Below are 11668 nucleotides of genomic sequence, written 5' to 3'. Positions count from 1 at the left end.
GGCAAAGACCAAGGAACTGATCGTGGACTTCAGGAAGACCAGGAAACACTTGACCCCTGTTTCAATCCAGGGGGTCAGTGTTGACATTGTGGAGGACTATAAATACCTTGGAGTACACATTGACAATAAACTGGACTGGGCTAAAAACACCACAGCACTTTACAGGAAGGGCCAGAGTCGTCTCTATTTTTTGAGGCGACTGAGGTCCTTCAACATCTGCCAGAAAATGCTGAGGATTTTCTATGAGTCTGTGGTGGCCAGTGCGATCCTCTATGCTGTTGCATGCTGGGGGAGCAGGCTGAGGGTCGCAGATGCCAACAGACTTAATAAACTGATCCGTAAGGCCAGCAATGTTGTGGGGATGGAGCTGGACTCCCTCAAGGTGGTGTCGGAGAGGCGGATGCTGTCCAAGATAAAGACAATGTTGGATAACACCTCCCACCCACTCCATGACATGTTGGTCAGTCACAGGAGCTCGTTCAGTGAGAGACTGAGATTACCGAAAAGCACCACTGAACGACACAGGAAATCATTCCTGCCTGTGGCCATCTCCCTGTACAACGCATCCACTTAACACACTGTTTGCTGCTACAACTACACATGTTTCTTTTCCAAATATTTATTTATGAGTGACTTATGTATGTATGTATATATATGTATATATTGTACTATTCTTAGTTAGCGTATTGTCTGTCTTGTCTTAATGTTGGTTTAAAATGGAGCACTGTAACAAAAAATAATTTCCCCCAGGGATCAATAAAGTATTCTGATTCTGATTCTGATTCTAATGTACTACACACTTTGTTTATGAATTTGGTAAACTGTTACCTTTGTACCTGGGCTTCTTGGTGGTATTGATTGAGTCTAGCTTCAATCAAACATAATTTATCAGCTATTGAAGCTATATGACTCTGTTCAGCAGGCTGAGCGTCTGGAAGCTTCATGTAAGCATCATACGCCGCTGATATTTGAGAGTCTGTTATGCCGTCTTCTTCAAAATCTATGTGTGAATCAACGCTATTTCTGGCACATTCTGGAGTGGTGGGTATATGAACTAGATCAAAATCTGATATACTGTACTCAAAAACATCAGAGAAATCACTAGGTAGCCACTCACTCGGGGGTGTTGCAGGTTCGCTGATGAAGATCGGTTCTGACTCTCCACTGTTGCACAAAGCTCCAGGTTTTTGTTGTTCTGGGAGGTCGATACTGCTTAAACATTCCAAAAACGTCTGGAATCGTACGGTGTCCTGATCATTATGAGGAGGGGTGCTGTTCTGCAGTCTGTGAAGATAGATAGACATGTGTTAAAACATTTTATACATGTACCCATTTCAAACTGAATAAGCGTGTCTCCCTCTCTATCTCTTTTTATCTAATTTATATATGCTTACCTTGTAGTGTGCGTTATTCGGGATGGTCCTGCTTCTCCACACACACGGTTCTCTGGCGTGGCTCTGTATGTGTAAAACGGTCAGTTTAGAACATTTGTAATTGTTTAAACCCCTTTTTAAAAAAAAAAATACACAACTATACATCCCACACACCTGATGTAAGGTTGGGCTCTGTGGTCGCGGTGTCTGAATGTTTTCCTGCTCAGTTTGTTAACCCTGGAACAAATCAAAGAAAAACGTTATTACATAATTTAAAACAATCGCAAGTTTAAAACATACATACGTTTAAAAATCCAGTAATGCTATACACACCTTGTGCCTGTTAGAGAACTAGTTCCAGCTGTAAAAGCGCCCGTTTCTAAAGAAAAGGGTCCTTGGCTGTTCTCCCGAACTCCTAAAAATTAAGCTTTTCTTTTAGGAAAGAAGATAGTTTGAATATCCTATAATATGTTAACATAACACTTTTAAAAATACAATAATAGGTTTTGTTTTACTTACCATTTACGATGTCCATGTTATAAAGAACGATGTTAGTGTTGATGATCGCAAAGAAAATGGTGTGCTCCGCAGCGAATCTTGACGCGAAATGGCAAGGGTCTTACGCTCTCAGGCATAGCTGGACTGGCCATCGGGCATACCGGGCATTTGCCCGGTGGGCTGCTGGCGATTTTTTGTTTTTATGGGCCGATGGATTTTTTTTTTTTTTTAGGAAGGGTATATATAATGAAAGGTGTTGGATTGGCCAATTGGTCATGATCGACTCTGGGCTGGACCAATTACAGCCGAGGAGGCCGGATGCACCCTCCCCCTTGTTTAGCAATCACGTGATTTTCGCGCACTGCATGCCGGGAACTCGTGGCAAAACAATACAAGTACCGCATCAAATGCAAGCACTTGCAGCACCGCAAAAACTTCATTCTCCGGTTCCAATACCTTGTTGTTTTTTCTTTGCCGCACAAAAAAGGAATGTACAAAACAAAAGGAGAACAATGCCGGTCCGTACAAAGACAGACTCGACGAAAAGACACGAGGAAAAAATCAAAGGAGTGAAAGGGTCAGACCCTTACGAGCACACAGAGTGGACAGAGTGCCCAACTTTCACCACGCTCAGATTTATAATTATACGGTTCTTGGAGTGAGTGCATACACTCATGAAGTTTAGTAACTTCAGGTCACTGCAACAAGCCCAGGTACAGTTTACCGACGGATGGGTACAGGACCTTGAAATGCACCGTGTAGAACGAAAGACCATCGTACAAACAAAGGTAAGTTTACCAGTCTCACAAATCGTCGTCATAAATACACATTCGTTAACCGTTTATTGATATAACCTTTGAGCTCAACGGTAATTAATTAGTAGTGGAAATAATTTCTGGTAGCAGTGACAATAATATTGTATGTTGTAATCGCACTGGACAATTAGTGATACAAAAAAACAGTTTTATCCTGTGAATAAAAATATATGGTTTTGTCAATGTACCATGGTAATAACAGAAGGGAAACGCAATATTGTGTCAGGACAATTCACTATTTATGCACAATAAACAAAGGAGCATAGCGCGACAATTTCTGTTCAGCGCCAGACTTGCTTGTAACCTATATCACCAATTATGTTAAGAAAAATGACGTATTAACTACTACAAAACTCTGACCTTTGTGGGAATGCTTGGAGCAGACTAACATGTGAGCTGGAATGTTCTGAGACGTTATATTTGGTATATCCAGACCATCCGTCGGCTCTTACTTCGGAAACATGGCTTAAAAAATTTCTCTTCAACGACGTAATCCGATTAAAAAAAAAAGCGATCTCTTTACCCGTCAGCTTCCCGTGGCTGTCATGCGACCGGCTATTGCAGTTAATAATACAACAGCTTCTTGCCATTTTTTGGGTTTCTTTTTACCGCTGTGTAACTGAGTTCAATTGAAAGCCTGCGTGCGCTAGTACCTCTTGCCACAAGTTCCCAGAATCCTTTGCGGTTTTACCCCTGAATGACGTCACATTTTCAATCTTTATCCTGGTGGGCCGGTCTCTAATCAAAATGCCCGGGCCGATTTTTTGTCCCAGTCCAGCTTTGCTCTCAGGAACGCTTCATACAGTGGGGCAAAAAAGTATTTAGTCAGTCACTGATTGTGCAAGTTCCCCCACTTAAAATGATGACAGAGGTCAGTAATTTGCACCAGAGGTACACTTCAACTGTGAGAGACAGAATGTGAAAAAAAAATCCATGAATCCACATGGTAGGATTTGTAAAGAATTTATCCGTAAATCAGGGTGGCAAATAAGTATTTGGTCACCTCAAACATGGAAAATCTCTGGCTCTCACAGACCTGTAACGTCTTCTGTAAGACGCTTTTCTGTCCCCCACTCGTTACCTGTATGAATGGCACCTGTTTGAACTCATCATCTGTATAAAAGACACCTGTCCACAGCCTCAAACAGTCAGACTCCAAACTCCGCCATGGCCAAGACCAAAGAGCTCTTGAAGGACACCAGGAAAATTATTGTAAACCTGCACCAGACTGGGAAGAGTGAATCTACAATAGGCAAGCAGCTTGGTGTGAAAAAATCAACTGTGGGCGCAATCATCAGAAAATGGAAGACATACTGATAATCTCCCACGATCTGGGGCTCCACACAAGATCTCATCCCGTGGGGTCAAAATGATCATGAGAACGGTGAGCAAAGATCCCAGAACCACACGGGGGGACCTGGTGAATGACCTGCAGAGAGCTGGGACCAAAGTAACAAAGGTCACCATGAGTAACACACTAAAACGGCAGGGAATCAAATCCCGCAGTGCCAGACGTGTTCCGCTGCTGAAGCCAGTGCATGTCCAGGCCCGTCTGAAGTTTGCCAGAGAGCACATGGATGATACAGCAGAGGATTGGGAGAATGTCATGTGGTCAGATGAAACCAAAGTAGAACTTTTTGGTATAAACTCAACTCGTCGTGTTTGGAGGACGAAGAATACTGAGTTGCATCCCAAGAACATGGGGGTGGAAACATCATGCTATTAAACAATTAGCCAGCTGTTGAAAAGTCGGAGCAGGTCTGGGCGACTGGTTTTAGAAGTATCACTGTAGCGTTTATTTTCTGAAGGGCTGAATGTTATTTGCGATCATCTGTTGTGTTAAAAACTACTCTGAAACCATGAAACCCCTTACAGAAGAAATGCCCGTTTGATCTGTTTTTAAATAAATAAAATGCTTGCATCGCTGCAAGGTGTGACACCAGAATCACAAAATGAGTGTATTTAAAAGACGATTAGTTTGAAAAGAGCGATACTGGCTGCTTTGGGGGAAAAGGTGACATTGTGTGCAGCGTGTTTTAGAAGTAGCCCCAATAGCATTTATTTTCTAAAGGGCTGAATGTTATTTGCGACCATCTGTTGTGTTAAAAACTACTCTGAAACCATGAAACCCCTTACAGAAGAAATGGCCCGTTTGATCCGTTTTTAAATAAATAAAATGCTTGCATCGCTGCAAGCTGAGACATTGTCAGATTTAGAAAATTAGTGTGATTAAAACACTATTACCAACACTTTTGACTAGAGCACCCCCTCTTTATTAAGGTTTATTAAGGTAAACCTATAAACTCATGTAACCCCTCTGACACCCTGTGGTGTTTCCACACATGAACAAGCATAACCGGTAGCACACCTGAACGCGCATGCCCACACGCACGAAACCGGTCAAACCGGTTGTCAAACCGGTTTGGTTGGCCGCCATATTGGACTAGTGCCATCGTATTACTACTGCCAGTTATATCATGGTGATTGATTTTATTTTTGCCAGTAGTGTTTGCTCTTTATTTTGTCATATGGATGAGCAGTTTTTGACTTGTTCTGAAGCAGTGAATCAATCTGAAGGTAAGACAGTGTGTATTTTCTCATTGTGCATGCGTGTGAATGATCAGTATGTGGTCCAGAAGCCTTTTGTAAGAACCTCGAAAAGAGAAGATACATTTATTTGGTACGATAAAACATCAGGTGAGCCTGCCTTGAATCCCACCCCCATAACTTAGCAGTAAAGGTCTACTTACAATCACTCTCAGTGTTTCTTAGTTTGCCTTTAAAAAGGTGGCATGTGTAGTCTTTTTAAAGAAATGGAAGTTTATACCTCAACAGGCCAGTTTGGGAGGCACATTGTATTGCTTTAGACACTGATGTGTGTGATTTTATTTTATTTAAATCCTTTTCGTTTTCCCTTTTTTCCAGTACAAAAGGATATAGTTCCATCACCATATTGAAATTATTTAGTGAGCTTTGTGTGTTTGCCACTACAGTGCAGTGTGTGTTTGTGCTTGAGTGTTGCATGAATAGCTTTGGAAACCTAGAGGCAAACTACATTAAGTCTAGTTTGCCTTTCTACGCTTTCTATGCAAATATATACATTATCGTGCCAGTGCACAGTAGCAGACAAACAAAATAGATGCCTCCTTGTCAAAACTTTGTACCGCCGCTATGCTTTCTAATATACTTTTTTTTGTATGCAGTCACTGTGAAAGGAGGGAAATTGTTACAAAGAATTTAGTTGTTAATTTCTTTTCTGGAAAAGAAGCAATCACACGACACTTTTGCCTTTGACTTTATTCGTCTGGCTTCATGTGTTGGAGAAATGATTCTAAAGTAATCACTGTAGCAAACTGAATATTTCTGTCCATCAGATACTTTTGTGAAACCAAGCTTGTGGCTGCTGGGGAATCCCAGCATTGTCTGCTCGATCCAGTACAAAGAGATTAAAGCTGACGTGCAGCCTGTGTGTATAAATAAAAAGCTAAACTCTGCTCCTGGAGACCCGATGTCCCCTGACAGCAGAGCTTCATGTGTTTCCCTCCCATGATGCTCCTCTCCAGGAGGAGCTGCTGAAATCAGTTTCCTCTTCCTCTGAGTACACAGTACACACTAACCGCTCACAGCCACACTATTATGTACCACCCATATCTGTTTGCAGCAGCAACCTTTAGGTTACTTTGTTAGAGCATTGGGTGATTGTGCAGAGTCTCAATGAACATTTATTTTCTGGATTTAACATGTGACTTTATCAGATAATATTGTAGGTTTAAACACTTACAACTGGTATTCATGGGATATCCCAAGGCATTCATTAAAGAACAAACCATGTTTGACCAATAAAGATCGTTCACAAGTCAAACACAGGCCCCCAGTCATTCATTGTTTGCTGTAGGTAATCAATAAGTGACTTCAGTCTCTACATAAATCTTTTACACAAAGTCAAATACACATTTTGAATACTGAAGGATTTTTAAAATTTTATAATTTTATAATTTTCTATATGCAATGCTCAGTGTTGGGGAGTAACGGAATACATGTACCGCCGTTAAGTATTTAAAATACAAAATATGAGTAACTGTATTCCGTTACAGTTACCGTTTAAAAAGGTGGTATTTAGAATACAGTTACTTTGCTGAAATAAATGGATTACACGGCAGTACTTTCCTGTTTCATATTGTGGCGGGTCAGGACTGTTTGGGTTTTGTTTGACAGCTACGTTCTGTAGTTCCAGGCGGCAGCGTTGCAGTTGCCATGGTTACAGGGTGACGCTCTCACTCTGCGTGTTTCCTGGGTGAGAGAGCGCCTTTTTGTTGTTGTTGTTGTGCTAAGCTAATAGGCACAATGCAGAATGTAGCATCATGGGCAGTGTAGTCCGTGCTGCAGGGAGAATGGACTGCCATACTCGTTATGGTGGGAGAAAAAGCAGAGTCAAAAGTACGAGTTGTCATCGAGCAAAAACGGGAGCTGGAAGCATGTAAATATAATAATAACCACTGCAGCCAAGAAGAGTGCCTGACGAGCCCAGTTGTAAGTAAGCTATTAAAACTCGACAGTATGCTGTGTTTGTGTTTTCCTCCGAAACAATAAGTTCCGTTGGAGCAGCCTTTCAACGCTTCTCTCTGTCTCTCGCAAGCAGAGTTGACCCAGACAACAAAGTAAAGCTATTTTTCGGCTAAGAGCCCTACACGGAACCCGTATTAGTCAGAGGTCCCTTTACTACGGTTCGGAGCCGCAGACCTTCAGTAATAGTAATAAATCACACAGCAATAGTACATTCACGTAGTTGTAAAATGCATGATAATATGTTAAGTAATCCAAAGTATTCAGAATACGTTACTCTCATTGAGTAACGTAACGGAATATGTTACAGAATACATTTTAGGGCATGAATTATGTATTCTGTAATGGAATACATTTTAAAAGTAACCTTCCCAACACTGGCAATGCTAGAAGACTAGTTAGTAATGATTGACACAACCTGTATTTGTTGATGTTACTGTCAATAATCTGATCATCACTGACAAGGTCAAGAATGATGTCGTCTCCTGTCAACCCATCAAGAGCAGAAGTAAGGCAAGGACCATAAAGCCCAGGATGGGAACACTAACTTTGGACCCTCTACCATTTTCCTTCACTGGGATGCCTGCATCCCAATGAAGGAAAACTCGCCATTTTGAAAAGTCCTCAAGAACCTTTTTTCCTCAGACAGGCTTTTGTCCAAATGATGAATTAAAATCAGAAAGTGTTTAAAATTTTCAGGACAATAAGCCTCTTAAGCCAGGCTGCTGGCCTCATCCACCAGTGAATTACTGCATCCTCATTGCCTTGGCACTCAAGAGCTGTCATGTTTCGGCCGTGTGGCAGGCAGGATGAGGACCCAAATTGCAAACTCACAGACACGGGGGATAAACTCAAAATGCAGCTTTATTGCTGACAGGTGATAAACAATAACGATGATACAAAAGCAATGCAAAACTACACTAAACTGGGAAAAGCTAAAGTAACATATACCGGAAGACACGGGGAGAACCACACACGGCATGAGGGAGAACGCGACGCCGAACAGAGGAAGACGCAGACAGAAATACACAGAGGGTTAACGAGGAAAGTGGGAACACACGGGGAACACAGCTGACACAGATAACCATAACGAGACAGGGCGGGGTGAACATAACACTGACGGGTACAGGCACAGAGGTTCAGACAGGAGGAGAGAGAGCACGGGGAAAACACAGACATAACGGGCTGGGGAAACATGAAACAACCACAAAGGGAGACGAGGGCTCATAAATACATAGAGGGCACACAGGGTGGAGAGAGAGCACGGGGGGGAACTTAGACATAAAGGGCAGGGGAAACATGGAATAAAACATAAGGAGAGACGAGGGCTCACAGATACACAGAGGGGCACACAGGGGGTAAAAGCCATGAAGGGAAAACACTTAGGGAACAACACAACAGGGCAACTCAGAAAACATGGTCTAAATAAGGAACGAAATACAAAAATACAAGAAACTAAGAATACTGGGCCCACATGGCCCAGGACCATGACATCACCCCCCCCCCAAAGGGCTGGCTCCTGACAGCCCAAACCCGAGAAACAAAAACAAAAACAGAAAACAACCCACCCAGGGCGGGAGGCGGGGGACCAGGACGGAGGGACCAGAACGGGAAACAAAAACAAACAACAGAAAACACAGGAGCACATGACCATAGTCAAAATAAAGTTCAGGGGGCCGACCCAGAGCCCACAGGCACAAGAGTTCACGGGTCACACGGTCGGGGGGCCGACCAGGCGGGTGGCACAGGTGGCAGAGCTGGTCCGGAGGCCGGCCGTGCGGAAGGCAGCGGCGGCGGCGAAGGAGACGACGGAGCAGTTCAGGGGGCCGACCGCGCCGAAGGCAGCGGCGGCGGCGAAGGAGACGACGGAGCAGTTCAGGGGGCCGACCGCGCCGAAGGCAGCGGCGGCGGCGAAGGAGACGACGGAGCAGTTCAGGGGGCCGACCGCGCCGAAGGCAGCGGCGGCGGCGAAGGAGACGACGGAGCAGTTCAGGGGGCCGACCGCGCCGAAGGCAGCGGCGGCGGCGAAGGAGACGACGGAGCAGTTCAGGGGGCCGACCGCGCCGAAGGCAGCGGCGGCGGCGAAGGAGACGACGGAGCAGTTCAGGGGGCCGGCCGCGCGGAAGGCAGCGGCGGCTCTCCAGTGTCAGGCGTGCTGGCCATGGCCCGGTGGGCACAGGACCAGACGAAGCACAGGCTGAAGACTCAGAGGCTGGACCAGACGAGGACGAAGACTCGGAGGCTGCGGCAGGCGAGGCACAGGCTGGACCAGGCGTAGCAGAAGGTGGCTGGATGGGCTCCTCGGGCCCTCCAGCAGACGAGGCGTGAGGCCGGACGGGCTCCTCGGGCCCTCCAGCTGAGACAGGAGGCCGAACGGGCCCCTCGGACCCTCCAGCTGACGTGGCATGAGGCTGGTGCGGTTCTCCTGAACCCCCAGCTGACGAGGAAGGTTGCTGAACGGGCCCCTCGGACCCTCCAGCGGAGACAGGAGGCTGAACGGGCCCCTCGGACCCTCCAGCGGAGACAGGAGGCTGAACGGGCCCCTCGGACCCTCCAGCTGACGAGGTAGATGGCGGCGTGGGAGCCGCGGAGTCCTGGATGAGCTCATCCGAGCTCCCAGCAGGAGCTGATGCAGAGCCAGAGAGATTTGAGACCCCTGGCTGAATGTTAAGCTGACCAGCGGACCGTACTGCTATCGGGGACTGGGCTACAGGCGGCACTGGAGCTACTGGGGACTGGGCTACAGGCGGCACTGGAGCTACTGGGGACTGGGCTACAGGCGGCACTGGAGCTACTGGGGACTGGGCTACAGGCGGCACTGGAGCTACTGGAGACTGAGCTGAGGGTGGCTGCGAGGGAGCTGAGGGTGGCTGCGAGGGAGCTGAGGGTGGCTGCGAGGGAGCTGAGGGTGGCTGCGAGGGAGCTAACTGAACTGTGAAGGGCTGCGCTAACGGAAGCACAGGAATGTCAGCTACGGGCCGGGCTGCTAACAGAGCTAACGACCGAACTACTGACTGAAAGGCATGCAGTGGCGATGGCGGTGTGGGTTGTAGACTGAATTTTCCTGAGCCCTCAGTAGAAATAGGGACGGGTGTAGGCACATGCCGGACACTAGCCACTCCCACCCGAGGAGTAGGTACGGGTGCGGAGACGGGCTGTATCCTGGCTGACCTCACCCTGGGGACCGGAACAGGCACCGGCAACGGCTGGGCAACTGCCCTTCCCACCCGAGGAGCTGGTACGGGTGCAGAAAGGGACAGAGCCTCAGCCGGCCTGGAAACCAGAGCGGGGACCAACTGGGCCTCAGCCTCCCCCACCCGAGGAACTGGTACGGGTGCAGAGGTACGCTGGGCCCGAGCTGCCCCGGGAGGAGAAACACGAGCAGGAAAAGGAGCAGGCTCAGAAAAAAAACAGTCTTAGAAACAGCAGGCTCAGGGTCGACAAAAACAGATCTATCAAAAATGAACCCGCCGTCCACTTCATGTTTTGCAGTCTTAGTATTAGCAGTCCTTGTTTTAATAGTTTTTGAAATCCTTGGGTTGACAGTTGTAGAGTGAGCTGACTTGGGGATGACTGAACCGGACCTGACAAAACCCGAACAGACGGAACCGGAACTGAATGTGTTTGACCTGGTAGAGTGGTTCACAGTTTTCCCTTTAACAGCATTTACAGCCTTTGGCGAGTGCTTATTGTCTGTGATTTCTCCCTGTTCAGAGGGAGCAAAATGAAAAAACTTCTCCCAGTCTGTGTCATCATCCAAAAGGGAGACTCCAACCGTGTCTGGGGTGAATTTATTGTCCTTTTCAGTTATGGCTTCAGGTGGGATGTGTGAAAGGCAGTCATTATAACTCACCACCGGGAGTTGCTCAGCAAATGAAAAGTGACGGCGGCATGAGCGTCGCCTCCTCTGAGGTGAGAAAGCTGACGGGGCATACAGCTGAGCCTCTGACGTGCGGGACGGCAATGCAGAGGCTGGAGCGTGAGCATCCGAAGAAAAACGGAGCACTCCCACCCGAAGCGGCCGAGGCTTGGGTGCGAGCGGGGCAACAGGCGGAGGATTTTGGCAACTTCGGGGACCTCCAAAAGCCAGCCGAGTTCCGCGGAATAAGTGCTCATAATCCGGAGCGCGCCACGGCTTTCAGCGGAGCTCCTCCTCCAGCTGGGCGAGGGCTGCCTCCTGGCGCTCATACAGCTGAGAGCGGTTTGCTGGGTCCATGTAATGGTCGCGTTCTTCTGTCATGTTTCGGCCGTGTGGCAGGCAGGATGAGGACCCAAATTGCAAACTCACAGACACGGGGGATAAACTCAAAATGCAGCTTTATTGCTGACAGGTGATAAACAATAACGATGATACAAAAGCAATGCAAAACTACACTAAACTGGGAAAAGCTAAAGTAACATATACCGGAAGACACGGGG

The 11668-nt window shown here is 46.8% G+C and overlaps 1 protein-coding gene and 1 pseudogene across 1 annotated transcript; both read right to left on the bottom strand.

The window, feature by feature from the left end:
• Positions 1 to 824: 824 nt before the first annotated feature.
• LOC147319903 (uncharacterized) lies at positions 825 to 1908 on the bottom strand. The gene is made up of 5 exons (XM_086309816.1): positions 1893 to 1908; positions 1707 to 1788; positions 1548 to 1610; positions 1395 to 1457; positions 825 to 1284 (listed from the first exon to the last, which is right to left on the bottom strand). The coding sequence occupies exons 1-5, from the start codon at positions 1906 to 1908 to the stop codon at positions 825 to 827; spliced, it is 684 nt and encodes a 227-aa protein (XP_086165942.1).
• A 5829-nt stretch (positions 1909 to 7737) lies between these two features.
• On the bottom strand, positions 7738 to 11465 carry LOC147319902 (uncharacterized; annotated as a pseudogene).
• Between the last annotated feature and the right edge of the window lie 203 nt (positions 11466 to 11668).

Source organism: Aulonocara sp. 'chitande type north' Nkhata Bay, linkage group LG11 (genome assembly GCF_057382095.1).
Source record: "Aulonocara sp. 'chitande type north' Nkhata Bay isolate Kocher_YH1m ecotype deep benthic linkage group LG11, A_spYH_male_GT1.1, whole genome shotgun sequence".
NCBI classification, from domain to species: Eukaryota; Metazoa; Chordata; class Actinopteri; order Cichliformes; family Cichlidae; genus Aulonocara; species Aulonocara sp. 'chitande type north' Nkhata Bay.
Note: the sequence above shows the minus strand (reverse complement) of the source record. Positions and strands in the feature narration are given on the sequence as shown.